Below are 19,983 nucleotides of genomic sequence, written 5' to 3' on the forward strand. Positions count from 1 at the left end.
AATCAACCCAAAATTTTCTACATCAGCTATATAGTCTACAGTATTTTTTGGACAGCTACATCCTGGAGTTCACTGTCAATGTCTTGAATGATAATTCGGCTCTACAATGAATGAACATACCAGTGATCATCAGCAGTGGGTTGCCATTTATTGATTCACCCTCAGAGACAAGATGTAAAAGCAACACACACCTGTCGTTGTCCATGTGGTGTCCCTGCCGGTGCCTCCATCAGGATGAAACAGAATGCAGGGGTAACAAAACAAAGCGTTAGCTACTTCACAGCCCGCTAGCCATGTTTTCCGCTCATACCAGCTCCGCGAAAAACCCAGATTATACGCCCCCTCCTTTGTAGATACTTGTTTTATGTTTAAATTTGGTCTGGGTGGTCCTGATTCTTTAGTTGCCAATTTATCCTGATTACTACGATGACTGAATGGTATTTGTCTTAACAATTTGATTGTGTTGCTCTGAGATGAGGTAATGTTAGCTATGTTGACCGTGAATCCCGCTAACTTGCTACTCTTGCGAATTGTCCTCTGGGAATCCATACAGACTACATTGCAGCGTCTAAAGTTTGAAAAAAAAAAATTAATATGACAGTCTATGAGAACTATCTGGGCGATTTTCACCCAGACTGAAATCGCCCCAAATGGCGCAGGAGCAGCTGATTGGACCATATTCAGAGACAGGCAGGATTAACTACCTACAACAGTGACAGATAATGTTAATGTGATTAAAAATCTTAATGTCATTTTAAAAAAAAAAATCCTCTCTTTAACCCTTTGGTGGTGCGTCGCCCAATCGCCCTTAGTAATAAACCGCCCATCATACTACATATATATCGATAAAAATATTTTATCGTGATTAATCGCACATTTTTATCTGTTCTAAATGTACCTTAAATGAATACTTTTCAAGTTTTTAATACTCTAATCAACATGGGCATGGACAAACATGGATGCTTTAAATGTATGTTTATTATTAGTGAGACTAGTTCATGTCTATTAAACATGGATAAAAAGAACATAGAAAAAACACAAGTTCCCATTATTTCTCTTTGTTCGCACTGAGCCAGTTGCTCAAACAGACAAGCCTGTTCACATTTGCAGATGACAGGACAGCTCTCTTTTTCTGAACAACATGCCCTGACAGTGACAACAATCTTTCACAAGGTATGGATGTGGCAGCTGCTGCTAAGCATCTGCAGACACAGTTTTGTAAATGAATTTACCGTTCAGACCTTTTTCTTTCTCCATTTGTTTGCTGCTGCTCTCTTTACGGTCTATGGCTGCATTTTCCATTTCTCCTACTACGGACTAGGCCATGGGTCAAACAGGAAATGGGTGCTGCATTAATAAAATTACTGCTGTTAAATGAGTTTGCATTCACGTGTTATTAATGCATTAATTTTCACAGCCCTAATATAGATATATATATATATATATATATATATATAGGAATATAAAAAGAGATTACTCCCATGCCCATGTTCTCATAGTTGAGTATACCTGTGTACATGCATACACCTGTGTGCATACATATGAACACATATAATATTTGCATGCTCATTTTACATGTCCCACAATGTCAGAAATGGTGACCACACATGAAATATAACATACTATGTTCATGACGAATTTGTTGAAGCCTACCCACAGATATCATTTCCTGCAACCAGCTATTAAAAGTTGGAGCAGTAGCTTCCAGTCTCAAAATGTTTTGGCTTCAACCACGCCAATTCTTATCATTAAAACAACCAAGAATCGCAAGATTCTAGTGTTTACAGAACCATTGAAATATGTCAGTCCAAAATTTTTGTATAACTGAGCAGTGCCAAAATAAATGAGCCGTATTAGAGAGGCGAAGGTGCTTTTTCATTTTATTTAAAATACGGAGAGATTCTTTGAATATAAAGTTCTGAGGTTTTTTAAGTGTATTTGGCTGTCCCAAAAAAAGAAAGGTCGGGAGAGAGGATTGTGCTGTCATGGATTCAATTTTCACCCAAATTGTAGCGATTATAGTCTGGATACCTTCAGGGAGACCTAGTTGCCAGAATGCAGCCCAATAATAATGCTTGAGGATCAGCATTAGGCCACCCACAGCAACAGAATTATGAAGATAACTTTAGAGATAAAGGCTGGCTTATTAGTCCAAATAAATGAAAAAAGAGTCAAGTTGTTTAAAGTAAGACATAGGTGGGTGAATAGGTAGGTTTTCAAATAAATATAATAACCTGGGAAGAACAACCATTTTTCTAGTGTTAATTCGCCAAACTATTGAAAGAAGGAGCAATGACCAATTTCTGAGTTTTATTTTTAACCATTCAATCATATCCAATAAATTTAATTCAAATAAGTGCTTGGGATTTCTCGAAATTTTCAGGCGACAATAAGTGAAATGAGTGAAAATTAATTTACAGGGAAGACTTTTCATCAATATAGTACTTAAATTTTTTGATAAATTCGCTTTTCTCCCAATTGACTATGTATCCACAAAGCACACTGAATGACCAAGCGACCGCTGGGTCTGACAGGCAAATTCATAAATCATCAGCATATAAATTTACCAGACAATCAATACTGCCAAATTTTACACATTGAATTTTTTAGTGGAACCTGATACCAATTGCAAAAGGTTCCATAGCTAGGTCAAAGAGTAAAGGGGAAAGAAGGTCCCACTGTCCTACCGCCCACTGTAGTTTAACAGGCTGAGATTTATCAGTTAGAGAATATATGATATAGGATGGGAGTAAATTATTTTAACTCGACAAATGACCTTGAAAGCCTCCCACAAAATTCATGTAGGAAAAGAGTTTTGAAGCGCCAGTTATAATTTTGTATTTCTAAACTGGAGTAAAACTGGGCTGTGGTCAGATATTATAATGATAATATTATTATAATCTGAGTTTTGAATATTTGACATCAGTTCAGAAGAAATTAAAAAATAATCTATCCTGGTCTAAGACATATGTACATGAGAGTAAAATGAAAAATCTTTATTTTAGGGATGCAAAAGGCACCATATGTCGACTAAATTTCTTGCTTTCATGAGGTCATTTAAAGTTTGAACTGAAGCTGTTATAGAGGGTGGTTTTGTAGAGAGCCTATCCATATAAGGATCCAAATAACAATCAAAGTCCCCACCAATAATGATATTTGTGCAAGATGCTGGAATTAAATTAATTAAATCAGAAATGTGGCGGAAAAAAAGCAGGGTTATTGACATTAGGGCCATAGAGATTTAGCATTGTGATTGGAAGTGAATAAAGGTGTCCTGTAATCAAGATATATCGACCATATGGGGGGCCCAGCAGCATAGGGAGCCCCGGGCCCGTGCCCACCGGAAATAAAATCTACATATGGACGTATCTGTCACTCATTTCTGTCATTCTGCTATTAGGCATGACTGCGTGTTGCTTGCTGGGAATCCGGCGAAGGAGGGGGAGGGAGGATTAATATCGTAAGCCACCATGATTTGCAGTAAAACATCAATCTGGCATAATTGACACCAAGTCTGGCATCTAGGCTGCCAATCAAACATGTCACATGTCTGCATTTAATGTCCAATGAATGAATTGTTTGTATTCCTTTCTGGATTAGCGGAAAGTTGTCAAGAGTCAAAATGTTTCGCAAGAAAAGCGGAGAACAAAAAAGGAAAACTCAGAGAGAAAGAACAGCGGGAGTCAATGTTGCTCAGAAAAATACCCAAGCTAAAAGATATTTTACAGGCAGTAGGTCCTGAGGCCGATGCAGCAGAAAAGCCAGCAAAGGAAACAACAGCACCTTCAGGTTAGCAGCTGGCTTGGACCTTTGGTAATAATCTAGACAGCACTGGGGACTTCAGCATATACATAAATATATGGTTTGACAGGCAGAATCAAACCAATTGTCAGTGCTGCTTGATATTTTTTCCAAATAAAAGCAGTGTGTTTATTCAATCCAATTCAATTTATTTGTATAGCACCAAATCACAATACAAATCATCTCAAGGCACTTTACAAAGACAAAAACGAAAAACCCAACAAATCCCTTATGAGCAAGCACCTGGTGACAGTGGAGAGGAAAAACTCCCTTTAACAGAAGAAAAAACCTCCAGCAGAACCGGGCTCAGTTTGGGCGGCCATCTGCCTCGACCGGTTGGGGTGAGTGGATAGAGCAGAGAGAAAAGAACAGCAACAATAAACAACAATGTACACCAGTTTTGAAGCACAACTTCTCCATCTCGTCTGGAAGGGTCTCGTCAGCTTAGGGGTGATCTACGGCCCGCCACATTCTGCTAAGGATTTTTTACAGAAATTTACTGATTTCATTGGGTACATTGTCACTAAATTTGATAGTTTTTTATTAGTGGGTGATTTTAACATCTACATTGTCTGCTGTCAGTCAAACCTGCTGTAGAGGGAATTTCTTAATATAATTATTACTTTTATTGCTTCTGATACAGTGGGTCAAAGATCCCACTCCTATCCACGGTCATACTCCAGACCTTGTTCTTTCATATGGGGTTGATATTACTGATATTAACGTTTCTGATTTTATGCTTTCTGATCACAAGCCTATTTTATTTTCCATGTCTCTTCCTAGCCTTCTTCATGCCTCTTCCAAGGAGCCATCCCTGTCTATTCTCCTCAGTTCAGTGTTAATTTTAGTCAGTGCTTTAGAGTGGAGTCCTGTTGTCATCTACTCCTGGACTCTCACTATCGGCCTTGTATGTTGATGAATATTTGAGCCTTTAAAGCCTCTTAAGCTTAAACATAAATCTGAATTGTGGCATACTGCTAAAACTCGGCTGCTAAGGCAAACAAGTAGAAAGGCCGAGAATAAGTGGAAAAAGGACAATTTTCACATCTCACTACAGTTTCTCAAAGAGTTTAGTCTACAGTTTATTGGCTTATCAGAGAACCGCCAAATCGGCTAAGGCGACCTATTTTTCTAACTTAATTCTCTATAATCAATCTAGACCTAAGGTCTTGTTCTCTGTTATCAATTCTGTTGTAAATCCCCCTGTCAATATTATGTCTGTTGCCTCTGTCGCTCTTTGTGAAATCTTCTCTGGGTTTTTTAAGGAAGGTTAAACTAGGACTGGTAGCTCATGCTTCTCTTACTGAGCTCCCTCTCCCTCCGCCGTTGTCTGCAACCTGGGATGCTTTTGACCCTGTTTCTCTTCAGTCGCTCGAAGACATTATTGCCAAGTTGAAACCATCCTCTTCGTCATATGCTATAGATATAGATTTTTAAAACAAATTGTTGATTCGGTAGGACCGGGCCTAGTGTCCTTTTATAACAAGTGTCTTTTAACTGGTGTGGTTCCTGCTTATCTGAAAGTAGCTACTGTCACACCTCTCCTCAAGAAGCCTTCCCTTGACCTGTCAGTTTAAAAAAAATATCACACTATCTCTGTTTTACTATTTAACTCTAATGTTTTGGAAAACATTGTGCTTTTCCAACTTGAATCTTTTTGTGTTGTAAATAATCTGTTAGAGCACTGTCAATCTGGTTTCAATGCTGCCCACATCACTGAATCTGCCCTTCTGAGAGGGCTAAACAATATCTTTTTGACTCTGTGGTTCTCATTCTTTTAGATTTATCAGCTGCCTTTGACACATTAATCATTCTATGTTAATCAATAGATTACAATCTTGGGTGAGTCTCTCTGGCACAGTTTTAAAGTGGTTCCAGTCATTTTTATCTGACAGGAAATATGTGGTTAGGATTGGAGATTTTTTCTTTTCCACTGCCTCTCTCCCCTGTGGTCTTCCGCAAGGCTCCATTTTGGCCCCCACTTTATTTTCATTGTATATGCTACCTTTGGACTCCATTTTTAGAAAACACAAGGTTCCATTTTTATGTTGACGACTCGCAAATCTACTTACCCTTTAGGAAGAATGATCCACTGGCCTTGACTGCCCTCTCATATTGTTTAGATGAGGTTAAATCTTGGCTATCTCAAAACATTCTATCTTTAAATGAAGCGAAAATTGACATGATCGTTTTCGGGCCATCAGAAAATATGAAAGCCTTTAAGTTCGACTTAGGACCATTATTGGCTTTCAGGTCCTCGCAGGTACAGAATCTGGGTGTTCTATTAGATGACTCGCTAAAATTCGATAAACAAATTTCCAGTGTGATTGGGTCAAGCTTTCATCAGCCTCGTACACTTGCAAAAATCAGACATTTCCTTACTCACAGGACTTTGGAGAGGGTGGTTTATGCCTTTATTACACTGTGTCTCGATTATTGCAATTGTCTATACTGTGGCATCTCCAAAGCCCAAATTGCTTGTCTTCAATTGGTCCAGAACGCTGCCTCTAGATTTATCTATAAAAAGAAAAAAAGGGATCACATCACTCTGCTCTTGAAGGCTCTTCATTGGTTGCCTGTTCAATTTAGAATACATTTTAAAATCTTATTTGTTTTTAAATCTCTGCACAATCTTGCACAAGCTTACTTATCTGAACTGTTTCATTAGTACATCCCCTCGAGAAGCCTAAGATCCTGCGACCAAAACCTTCTTTTAATTCTGCACTCCAGACTGACTGTGCCTTCTCAGTAATTGGGCCTCGCCTCTGGAATGACTTACCAGCAGAGATCAGAATGGCCCCCAGCTTGTCTATTTTTAAGTCTCTTCTAAAAACCCATTTGTTTTCATTGGCCTTTTAGGATTTATATTTGCCTATTGTTTTCCCTGTTTGTGTTTTATTTTCTGGTTACATGTTTTGTATTTTATGTTGCTGTTCTCTTATTGTGAAGCACTATGTTGATGTGTTTTTATTGTGAAGCACTTTGGTCAGCCTTGTAGCTGTTTTAAATGTGCTATATAAATAAATTAAACTTAATTCAATAAAATAAACTTAAACATCTTTGGGACCAATATGCGTTTCTTGTAAAGAAATTCTATCAACTTTTAGTGATTTAAGGTAGGAAAAGACACACCCTCTTTTGATCTCATGACCCAGCCCTTTTACATTCCATGAGACCAAATTTAGATGGTCAAGTCTATCTGACAATAGACCAAATGGCACTAGTATGGTAATTATAACATCGATATACTAATTTCCTCCTCAAATCATAAACAACAACAAACATAAAAAGAAACAAAGTACACAGTAAAGTAAACAAGTAAGTAAAGAAAGTAAACAAAAGAGATTAACAATGTGAAAAACATGAGAAATATCTCCACTGCCCACGCTAACAGTTTCACCAACTTACTATGTAAACCTAAACCTCTTCTAGCTCGTGAATACTAAGGAATTTAATATTATTCCAACGTGAGCAGCTTTCCAGGTCGTCTAGCTTTGCTTTCAGATTATTATTTTCTTTTTCCAAAGTTGTCACTGCTTCTTCCAGGTGAGGGATGTGTGTGTCTTGATCCTAAATCTGGCCTTGGATGGCATTCACTGTAGCCAGGAGCTCTTTTTGGGAAATTTGAATGCCGTTAAGTGTCTCTTCAGATTTGTCAAACCTAGGGTTAATGTGTTTAAGGATTTTATCAGAGACTTTATCTGAGATTTTTTCCCTCCACAAAGCAAGTCTGCTGGCGTTTTCTACTTAGCATTAGCTAAGTCCAGTGTTGGTAACTGAGGTTCAGTGTCTTTCAGTTTTCTAGGCATAGTTTAAAGGGGCCAGGATGTCGCTAAAGTACTTAGTACTTTCGCATACTACAAAATGTGTTCACCCTGAACTGGGCACATGTGACTGTCAAAAGTGTGCAGTTTGAAAGTTGGCACGGAGGAGCTCTCAAGAAACATATCTACTCTATGTGTGTCTCACTAGCACCACCCCCTCTCGCTAGCGCCGCCAGTTGTAGTGGCATTTGAAACTGCAATATCAAATTAAACTAAAGTTAGTGAAAGTCAGGAAAGTCATAGCCACTCAAAGTGAAATTCCAAAAGAAGGCTGTAGTAGGAGCTGAAACAATTTATTGAAATTGTGGAAGTTGCAGTGGCAATTAAAATGAAATTATTAATATAAGCTCAAATGGCAGGTGGTAATAGAATTACTGAGAGAAGTTGAAGTGTTAGTTAAAAGTGAGTTGGTGCATTATGCCAAAGTGGATGTTCCCAGATGATATTGGGAAGAGGTGGGGTACACCTTGGACAGATCACCAGTCTGTCACAGGGACTGGATGTCGAAGCAGCATTACCTGAAAGGAGTTGAATTTTCAGTTGTGCAGGAGGGGGAAGTGACCCATTAAATCATTAGTAAAAGGAAATGACATATTTTAACTTCATATATGTACAGGTAAATTAGGGGGCTTTCAATAGCAACAATAACATGTTTTCTTGTAGCAGCATCTAGTGGCTATTACACAAACTGCAAAGTGAAATTTGAGTTGGATATTTAGCTATGGCAGATATACTTGTTCTAAACGAACAGGACATATACACATCACTTATAGCAGACATGGCAGCAACCAGGCAGTTTGGATTGATATTCATTTGATATTCAGTTCTAATAAACATCTTTGAGGCTGATTATGGCTGCAGTCTTTAGTGGAAGATGTAGTGTCTGAAATGTTCCCACTGAGATGGCGTAAAACTGCTGAAAAGGACCCTTCTGAGTACCTTCAGTTAATATGAAGGTTAGGAAGCCCCCAGATTGTCTTTTCTATGATATGAAAAAACTAACTGCTTTTTATATTGTTGCTCACACAGTGCTGTTTTTATTCTTACCATTATTTTGATTTTCCATAGCGTTTCATTGAATTTTTTTAACAAAGCCATGGCCCATGTGTCAACATATCTGATGATAGGCAAGCTCCTTTCTGATCACCAAATGCTGTGTGTAGGCTGGGGACTGGGGAAGACCTACAGTTAATTATATAGTTTAATTGGAGATCAGATGAGAACAGTGGGGCTATAGAACTCACAGGCACACGCACACTTGATGTTGCAAAATGTCAACTGCCTCCAGTTTTGTCATTCAAAAACTATGTATTGCCATCATAATCATGTATGTGTAAGTCTGTTTGTAAAGATCTTCACTATACAGATACTAAATGTGTATTCATGATGGTATTGATGGTAGGTAACTGAATTTCTGAATGAGTTCTCAATGAAGGATGTATTATTGCGTCATGGTTCAATTAAGAAGGATAGTCCACACATGCAGGTTTGGTTAGTTGGTGACTCTAAATTGCCCTTAACTGAGTTTGAGTGATTGCCTGTCTCTATGTGTCAGCACTGTGATAGACTGTCAACCAGTCCAGGGTATACTCCACTTTTCGCCTAATGTCAGCTGGGCTTGACCCTTAGCAGAATAATGAATGGATGGGGGAGAACAATGAATGGATGGGGGGCATGGAATGCAGCTGTGCACCACTGAATCCATAAGACAGTATTTATCATCATATGTGAAGTGTTTTGTAGTCTGAAATAATGTTCATAATTAATTATTTCTGTTTTTGTGATCGTTGTGACCTTTGTCCTCAAAGGTCACAAGGCTCAGTAAAGTGCTGCATGACACCAAAACCCGTCAGTCTGTTTAACCTAACATTTCCTCTTTCGGCTTTAACACTGAAAGCCAGCAATGTGTTTATTTTACTTTAATTTGGAACAACTGTCCTGAGCTAATGGTGTGACTGTGACTTTAGAATCTTAACATTCTCATTCATTTTATCATTGGTTCTTGTAGTTTTCCTCGTGTTTAACAACTGACATTTAAAGCAAAACCAGTCAAGATCATGAAAAGACTGTGTTAATAGTTAGTTGCTTTTCACCCCGCATGGATGTAAAAATCAGACAAGTTATGGAAACACATACACAGAACTCTGTCACAATTTGTTGTTTTTTTGTGGGTTTTTTTTGTTTGTTTGTTTTTTGGACAGTACATGCACAATGACAAATGTTAGGGTTTTTTCTTTTTTTGTGTCTTTTCACATGTGCACAGACACACATATTGCACACACAAAGCTAACTGTACTAATAGTAGTCTGTTTTGTGTCAGGCAGGTTTTAATAGGATCAGTGTGAGAGACATGGAGCTGTCTGTCAGTCTAAGTTCATTAACTGATGATAGATAACCTGCACTCTATGTGTGTGTGTGTTTGGGGGGGGGGGGGAGGTATGCATTTTTGCTTTTAAAAGTGTGTTTTCCTGCTTGTGTGTAAATTCTCTCTCTCTCTTCTCTCTCTGGTGTAATTTATAGCCCTCAATCGGAGGTCTTATCAGGTGCAGGACACATGGATGCCTCCTTCTCTCCTCCTCCTCCAGCGTCTTTCAACCCTGCACACTGACATGTAGTTTTCTCTCCTCCCTTGCCGCTCCTCCCTCTTTTCCAATCTTTTCTCTCCTCTCCTTTTTCAATATTGAAGAATGCTTCCTGTAAATGCTGTCCTCCTCAACCTCTTCCCTCCCATATGCACCTTCACTCCCCCTGCATCTTGACCAGCTCTCATCAGACTCTTCTCCTCCACATTTAATTCATTTTCTGCCTTTCTCCTGTTTTTAAACAGGCTTTTCTTTTGCTAGATGCAATTAAATGTTTTGCCAAAATAATAACAAACCCATCTGTATAACAGAGTATAATAACATAATCAGCAGTTACTAGTGGAAATTTCTACATCTTCTCATCATATGACATCAAATAATGGTGCTTTTGCTGTCTAATAGAGATGCCACAGGTAGTTAACAAAACATCATCTAACAGGCTGGCTTTATACAGAAAAACCATGTGAGTAGGTTTAGGATAAGAATGTGGTCTGGATTACTACAGTCATTGATAAAAAAGCACAGTCCTTTAGGAAAGTCAGATGTTATACGACCCATTCTGTACCCCAACGTCCTTCTAAAACACAAAATCATGAGTATGTTTGTAAATCCATCTGATTGTCAGTTTCTAAATCCACCCAGTCCAGTTCCTGTCTCTGGCCCTGTTGCATCCAGTCTCCAGTTTTTCCAGATTTTTCCTGTGTCTCTGCCCAGTACACCTGTCACTTACTCCTCGTTGTCCAGTCCTGCCTGCCACATGTGCCAGCCCTGTCTCCACTCACCTTATCAACTCCACAGTATATGTGTGTCTGTTTGCTTTGTTCTTAGAGTTTGTGCTCTCTGTAAGAGGCCACTGTCTCCTGGGCTCTGCCAGTTTGCCTTCTCTCTTGAATTTGATGCTCATCTTGGACTAAAAGTGCGTGTTTTTGAACACAGTTTGGACTTACACAGCTTCTGATTCTCCTGCTTGGTTTTTTCTGCTTGGACTTCTTGTAAAGCTTGTGTTTTCTTCTGAGTTACAAATAAACTTTCTAATTTTAACCTACTTCCCTGCCTCTCCAGTGTGTTCAGTATTGGGACGATACTGTTTGATTACACACATTGATGTAATGCGTGTAGGTGGACCCCTGCAATTTGAATGCCTGGGTTCCTCAATATCATATCATGTGCAATATCAATTAGCAATATTATGTGAAATACTTACTTGTTTGTTTGTTTGTTTTCATTTCATTGCGTGTATATTGTTTTTTGCTTTTTGCTCATGGAACAGTCTGGCACAAGAATTTCCTCCGGTACAGTACTGAAGTACAGTAATTGCAATGTGTGTCCTCTGTTCGCACAATAATGTTTATCATCAAAGGTGTTTATTAAATTCATCAGATCATGAGTATTCCCTGAAATTCATCTTGTTCCCTAAATCCAATCACATCCATCCATTTTCTGTACCCACTTATTCCTTAACCAGGGTCACAGGGATCAGCTGGAGCCTATCCCAGCTCTCTTTGGGTGAAAGGCAGGGGTCCACCCTGGACAGGTCCCCAGTCCATCACAGGGCCACATAGAGACAAACAACCTCACACACTCACACTCACTCCTATGGGCAATTTAGAGTCACCAATCAACCTGACATACATGTTTTTGGACTGTGGGAGGAAACCAGAGTACCTGGAGAAAACCCACACAAGCACAGGGAGAACATGCAAACTCCACACAGAAAGGCTGGGTTGCGAACCCACGACCTTCTTGCTGTGAGGCAACAGTACTAACCACTCACCACCTAAATCCAATCACGTTCCTGAAATCCAGCCAATGATGTTCAGATGTAGCCTGTGTTTCTTATAGCAAAATTACTATGATGGTTTCCTCCAATCTGCGACAGACTGGTGACCTGTCCAGGGTGTACCCCTGCCTTCCACCCGAGAGAGAGCTGGGATAGGCTCCAGCAGATCCCCGTGACCCTGAACAGGAAAAGCGGGTATAGAAGATGGATGGATGGATGGGTTTCCTCCAATCATCACTAAACCTGCATACATTTTATTATATTCTTTTTAATTCTGTTCTACAAATAGGTACTTTTGTTGAGATCATGACTTTTGGTTTGACTCCAAAAGGCTTTTTTTTATAATTGAACTACTGTGTTTCTGTTGTACAAAGGTACCCACTCACATAGCTAATCTGACATTCCACTCCACTTACATTCACTCGACTATGAATGTAAGCTGCTAACTATATACACACTCACACAATGGAGAACATATTGAAGGGAGATTTGTGCATTACAAAGACTATGTGTGTGTATGTGTGTAACCAAGAGCTGTGTTTGCACATTACAGTAGACCTGGATGAACTGATCTACCTATCATGTACAAAATGCATTCTTCCTCCTTCTCTCTCTCTCTCTCTCTCTGTTGATGCCAACCAATGCACATCTGTGTTTTCCACGTCCACGTTTAACTGAAAAACAGACTGTCTGTGGAATATGCTGATTGATATGACTTGTTTGTGATCTGGCAATGCTTTGGTTCCTTTAAGTCTAGTACCTAAAACTATGATGCCATGAGCTTTCACCTAGTACAAGTATTAGGTCACCTGTGAACTCTCAGTCAGGAGACTGACATTTGACATATAAACATCCCGATTCCCTTGTGATGACACTAGGGATTAGTGATCTGTAGGAGACTTGAAGGACCATTAAATTTCAGAGACACATTAAAGGTTCTACAATCATAATCAATAATGTTTAATGACATGGAGAATGGAGAGACAATGATTTACACAGCCGTAGCTGACTGTACGTGTTTATGTTCAGACACAGATTTTGAGTTAGGATCCAAAGATACTTAGCATGGCAGTTGCTAATTATATGTAAAAAAAAGCAAAAAACTAATTATTCAGTGGTTAAGTAGCTGAAAGTAAAGTGATTTTTTTTGTTACCCTGTATTTTCTCATATTTTATGATCTAAATTTGAATTTTTTTTTAAATAAATATATTTTCTGCTTGTTGGTTTTATTTTGAACCCATGTGTGTTTTTCCCAAAATGAATTTTTAAAGATTTCCTAAACTGTTATCTCTCTCATTCACAGATATGGAGGAGAGGACAGGTGCAGGGTCTTGGGCGAGTGGAAGTCGTTCCTCCAAGGTGAAGACAAAGCAGCTATTAACTTCTCCTGCTACTGTTAAATACAATGGCTTTTACTGCTTTTATTGTCATTACTGCCAATATAAGAACTGCCGCCTTCTGGTATTACCACCTGTATTCAACCCGACCATGATCTATCCCTAACCTTCACCAAAGGTTGTAAGTGCCTGAACATAACCTTTAAAAAGTTTAATAATGCTGTAGTTACTGCAAATGGATACTGTACTGCAAAATCTGCTTCTCTCATGGTAAACAATGTTGTCAATGAACACCAGAAGTTCAGTGTCAACATATTTCTGACTTGCTAAATGAACAACCTAAAGGAGTCATTATCCTTTTGCAGTTATTTTTTTAAAATAGATGTAGAGATTAGGTTTGGGCTACAAATTACTGAAGACTACTTAGAGGTGTACATAGAGTTTTATTCCATGTTATCAATGTCTGGCTGCAAAACGAGCAGTCAGAATTTACTTAACCTCTATCCACGTTTCGTTGCATTTACATTTTTCTTCTGATACCTTATGACTATTTAATCTGGCCAAGCCACAGAAAGTGTGCATGTGGTAAATAATCTGTCAGTATCAATTAGTATTTTTAGTAGTAGTTGTTTCATTTCTGGCCATTCTACCTATAGCAGGGGGGCACACAGCAAATATATGAGAGAGGAGTATGATATGCGACATCCCGGGTTGGATCTGATCCTGGGATGTTTATTTGTATGCATCACAGCCCTTAGGCCCCAAAAAATGATCTTTCATGTGGCTGTGTTATATACTTTTATAATGAGGTGCTATATATTTATACTCCATTGTCTGTGCTGCTGTTAAAGAAATAGCTTAATATTTTGGGGAAAACACATTGCTTGCTGACAGTTTGAGCCAAAAATTAAATCCACTTATCAGAAACTCTGAAGTTTAGCAATAACATAAGAACTGACCATATAGTAGTCAAAATAATTCTTAGTTAAAATTATTCTTTTTGTTTATAAAGGTGTTGGGAGGTGGATTGTTCTTACCTTTGGATAGAGCCACACTAGCTGTTTCCCCTCATTTCTAATTTTTCTGCTAATCTATGCTAACTGCCTGCTGGCTGTAGCATCATGAAAGTGGGATTGATGTTGTCCTGTCTATGCAAGAAAGAAAGTAAGTGTATCTCCCAAAAATGTTGCTGTTGCGTACTGCGTACTGCTTCTCAGTGTTAAAAGACTCACATGAGGTCATTCTGCACTATTTCTGCATTGCCAGTACTACTACATGACACTATTAGTACTGCTGATATAATCTTACCTCAGCATCTGCTGTTTTTACTATCACAACTACTGATACCATTAAATATATAAAAGAAGAAAATTGTTTACCCCATGTATCTCTCTCTCTCTCTTCAGAGTTATGCAGATGGGTCTCAGTATATGGCATCACATGACAGCCTCTCACCTCCATACACCAACTCCAGGCTAACAGGTACAGTGTTTGTGTTTACATTATTCTTTTACAATCCACCTCTTCCTTGCTGATCAATGCTGCTTTGTTACCTTCTGACTGTGTGTGTGTGCCTGTAGAGAATTAGTGAGACATTAGTGTATACAGGTCATCTGGCCTGCAATTTTTCTCTCTCTCATTCCCTCGCTGCCTGCTGTGTGTAAAATGCCAGGCAGTGTGTGCTCATTTACCCATGATGCTCTCTGCCTCTGGCTCTCTCCGATGTGGCGCCAGTTGTGAGGAAATGGCCACTGACACAAATAATTTGCGTCTTTCTCACTCACACACACACACACACACACACACACACACAGTTGCACAGAAATATAATCACTCAAACGCTCACATTGCAGATGTATTTGCATATTCTAAACACACACGCACACACACACACACAGACACACACACTCACACACATTAATTACCTTTCATTGGATGCATTAAATATATTAAATATGGAAGATGTCAGCTCTTAGCTATCTGATTCTACCTGCACTGCCACTTTCTCTCTCTTTGAATTGGTTGGCTTTTTAATGTTCATGACACATCTTGAGTAACATCAGACTTTAAAGCTTCCATTTTAAGGCCAGAGAAGTTAAACACACAGTGTATTTTGTATGTTGTTTTCTTGTGTAAGCATGTTTTATATGGGTTGCACAGTATCATGTATTTCTTTCTAAAAGAGACACAGACAAACACAAGCAATGGCATTATTTTTGTGTATATGTGGCCAAATGTTTATGGAGCAAAAACATACAGGCACCCAAATGTGCATTTGGGTATATGGGTGTCACATTTGATAGTTTTACACATAATTCCAAAAGCAGCCACTGGTCACTGCTGCTATAAAAAAATACATTTATACGTACACAAATATTCTGCATGCGTTTCAAGAATGAGACCTTTTGAAATTATTTATAAAAATGTCAAAATGATATAATATAATCCTGAAAAAATGTTGGCGCCATTAAGGAAAATAAAAAATATTTGCAAATATATTTTAAAAAAACTTCAGAGTAGTAGGTGCCTTGTTGGAATAATCCATTGTGTGTCATGCGTTGACAGTATTGTGATTATGGTATGTAGCTGCAGAGTCAGAGAGGGAAGACACAGTGCAGACTCAGAAATGGAAATATTGTATTCTTCATCTGGCGCATGGGAGCTGCAATTTACTTTGATAATGATAACACTAAGAGACACAGACAGCCAGGGATATGGAACACACACACACACATCTCCAACAGTGTTGCGGAAAACATCCTCTTCACTTTCTACCTTAAATCTGATTCTCTTCTATGTGTCGCCTTTATCATTTTGCACATCCACATGGAAAATGAGTATCAGTGCTAACCCCTCAGAACTTTCATTAATATCAGTGATGGTGTGTTAGCCAGTTGTAAGTGTCAGAGAGTGAGCCAGCCTTTCTTCTTTCCATGATTGTTGGTCACAGAAACAGCCAAAAGGAAAATATTCATTTAGTATTGACTTATTATGAATTTCTCCATGTTGACAGCCTCAAGCTATTGTGATATGCTAAACAACTAACACACACACACGTTTCAGATGGTCTCCCATGCATGTGGTTTGCTCTTCAATATTGCACATTTCCTCTTCTTCACAAACTTTTGAGCTCCATAATATTAATGGGTTTTTAGGTGTTTGCTTTGCAGCTGTTGCAGATTGCTGTGGGACTGTGACCTGTTTCATTCAGTGCATGAGACACAGTGCTAAATTAAAAGGTTAAGGGATCACGTTATAATCTCGGGTCTGTCGGAGGTAGGGGAAGTTTACCAGAGCTCACATTTACCAAGCCGAAAAAAAAAAAGAAAAAAACTTTGTAGGTTATGTACTGCAGATGTCATGTGGGTTAATAGGTGGTTAGGATGGCTAAGTAACTGAAGCAAAGGTATATTAATAGACATGATTTTGATTAAAAGGTGGGTTAGGGAAGCCTACAGAGATTACAGAGAGAAACATTTCATTTGATAGATGAAAAAGTCTCCTTTCTCTACTGGTTATCATCACATCAGCGTAACACATGTTTCAGATTCAGGATAAGCTAATGCTTTACTTCCAAAATGCAATGCAGACTTTGTGCTGAGTCAAAAAAGACAGACCTGCCACCTAAATATTTCTAAGTAGGTTACCCCAAACAAGAACGTTTTTGTGCTCTAGTTGGTTTCAATGATTCTCACCTGAAAAGAACTCCAACTAAAGGAAGACAGAAACACTGCAGAGTGTGACCATGGTCTCTCTCTCTCTCTTTTTCCCACTCTAACCTTGGCTGTCTTTCTTAGCCCCCTCCCCACCATCAGATTAGAGTGATGTTATGCTCTAGATAATCAGCGAAGGGATTAGTGTCATCTCAGTGACCTCACTAGATTAATCTGCTGCCACACACACAGAAAAACCCATAGGTATCAAAAGTCCACAAGTGTGCACTTGTGGACTTTCATTTACATATATGTTTATACACACATTTGCTTCAATGATACATGATTATGTGGTTTTGTGCGTATCTTTGTGTGTACGTGTTAATGGTTGTTGTGTCTGTGTATGAATTTATGATGTTCTTCGGTGTGTGTCTATGTGGGTTTGTGGTGGTACGCTTATTTCACTGCACATTATGAGGTTACCATGTCAGTGTGTGAGCTTCTGTATGTGGTTAAATGTAAGGGTTTGTGTTATGTGTGTAAATGAGTTTACGTGTGTATGTGAGTGTTTGTTTTCTTTTGTGTGCACAGTGTGTGCGTCTGCGCATCATTTAAGTCGTTTGAGTCTTACTGGGTGTGTGATGGAGTTCATGTGTTTTATGAAAGTTTTGAGTGTGTTGTGTAAATGAGGTTATGTGCGCTTTCACTTACATGAATGTTTGTGTATGTGTGTTTGTATTCAGTATGTCTGTCCTGGTGTGTGATGCTAGCTTTCACGTGTACTGTATATGCATGTATGTTTTAGGTGTGTGTTCCTCTGTGTGTGTGTGTGTGTGTGTGTGTGCGCGTGCAAAGTTTTTTTGTTGCGGTATTGTGTAATTCTAACCTTCATGTATATGTGGTTATATAATGTGTGTGTGTGTGTGTGTGTGTGTGTGTGTGTACTTGCTGTACAGAGCAGGTGCACCAGCCTGACACTCCCCACACTGTAACTGTCACCTACATACTAAATGAGAGGTTTGGTGGTTTCAGCCTGTAAGCACATTCTCTTCTTTTATAAATAAATAATCTCATGTGGCTGATGTGGAAGTCAGATTTGGCTGCACATAGCTTAATTCTACTGGCTTCTCTGTAATTAAAAAGATTCGTCCAAGAAAAGATGACAGAGCATAGGAGATCTTCCCCAATAATATTTTCTGTGTCACACATTAAATATTTGGAATACAGCAAGCACCATTTAATTTGTTCAAGGTTCCATACTTTGCAAGAGCATATTTCAAGATGCAGTGTGCATGTTGTGGAAATCAAACTAATATTAGCAGTGACTACTTGGCCACTGTGCCAAGATTGCTTCACAGTCCAGCCCCGTTCCTGGGGACTTGTGCTCCACCCAGCTCTTCACCTTGGTCAGTCACACACACATATATATATATATATATATATATATATATATATATACACATACATACATACATATATACATATACATAGTGCTTAGAGCTAAATGCTAAAATTAGTGTCTAACCAGAGGTGGGTAGTAACATTTACATTACACTATTACGTGTACTTGAGTAGTTTCTTTGGAAATTGTACATCTCAGGGTTGTTGTTTTGCAGAATACTTATACTCAGTTACATCTGTGATAAAAGGAATGTACTACTTTGGGCTATACGCCAGTCACTGCTTTTACTTGTCCATCCACTTAACCAGGGTCACAGGGATCTGCTGGAGCCTATCCCAGCTCTCTTTGGGTGAAAGGCAGGGGTCCACCCTGGACAGGTCCCCAGTCCATCACAGGGCCACATAGAGACAAACAACCTCACACACTCACACTCACTCCTATGGGCAATTTAGAGTCACCAATCAACCTGACATACATGTTTTTGGACTGTGGGAGGAAACCAGAGTACCTGGAGAAAACCCACACAAGCACAGGGAGAACATGCAAACTCCACACAGAAAGGCAGATTGTGTATTGTAGGCCCTCAAATGTAGAGGCAGGTGGTGTTGGGTTCAAGACTACGAATTGAAATCTTTTTATTTACCCAGATTTTTTTTGCCAAAATCCAATCCTACGACCATGAAAAAGAACTGCAGAAGTCTAACATTGGGAGCATGCTTGTGCATGTCTGTGCACCTATGCAGTGTTTGTATGTGCTGAATAAAAGTGTACATAGCATTGAAAATGGACTGAAATATCACCATAACTGTTCTAAATACTAACTTTAACCCTCCATGCTTGTAAGAAACCAGAGTGCAAAATCTGTAAAATAAAAGCTAAAATATCAACACGCATTTTAACAAGAAGTTTAATCCAAAGCAGGATTACCAACCAGGCACAGCAGGTAACCACCCAGAGGGCACAAACCCTCAGGCCTCCATCTTTGCTTTGTAATATTTGGATTTATGTGAGTTTCACTACTGGCCTGCAATATCAAATAGGCCATTCACCCCCAATACCGTGGCCCATTTTTATAGAGGTGCCCTGTATCAATTTTATTTAACTTAATATTGTCCTTATTTGATGTGAGAAGTTGCTTCCACACTTGTTGTTAGTTCTTTTTTTTTTGTCTGTTTAGTTAATCAACCTCAGCTTTCAGCTCTACAGTATTTGTTAGTTTCTAGTATCTGGATATGATATCCGGGTTGCAAACCCACGACCTTCTTGCTGTGAGACAACAGGGCAAACCACTCAGTCACCATGCTGCCCCTTTTACTTGTCTATTAAATTTATTTTAGTTTATTGATTTTTGGCCAAGCTCTCACACAGACATGTTATAATACCCTAGATCACCTCAGCACCACCGAATGAACAGTAAGCTCAGTCAGCCCTCTCCTCAATTCAAATGGCCCAAGAAGAAACACCTGCGTCTACTTCGAAGGAACATGTGCATCCCTGTCCCACCATCCAGACAGTGTTTGCCTTCAAAATATCAAAATATTATGCGCTGCCTATTTTGTCTGCCCAAAACAGTGGAAAAATATTACATCTAATCCAATAAATT

General features: G+C 38.9%; 1 protein-coding gene across 11 annotated transcripts in view; it reads left to right on the top strand.

The window, feature by feature from the left end:
- The window catches only part of tcf4 (transcription factor 4), a 215,194-nt gene that overhangs the window by 56,896 nt on the left and 138,315 nt on the right, over positions 1-19,983 (top strand). For all 11 annotated transcript variants that reach the window (XM_026296705.2, XM_026296699.2, XM_026296704.2 and 8 more), the window contains 2 exons: positions 13,292-13,347; positions 14,732-14,807. In XM_026296705.2, the coding sequence (XP_026152490.1) occupies positions 13,292-13,347; positions 14,732-14,807 (132 nt within the window). The remainder of the gene's footprint in view (positions 1-13,291; positions 13,348-14,731; positions 14,808-19,983) is intronic.

This window comes from Mastacembelus armatus, chromosome 12, assembly GCF_900324485.2.
Source record: "Mastacembelus armatus chromosome 12, fMasArm1.2, whole genome shotgun sequence".
Taxonomy (NCBI): Eukaryota; Metazoa; Chordata; class Actinopteri; order Synbranchiformes; family Mastacembelidae; genus Mastacembelus; species Mastacembelus armatus.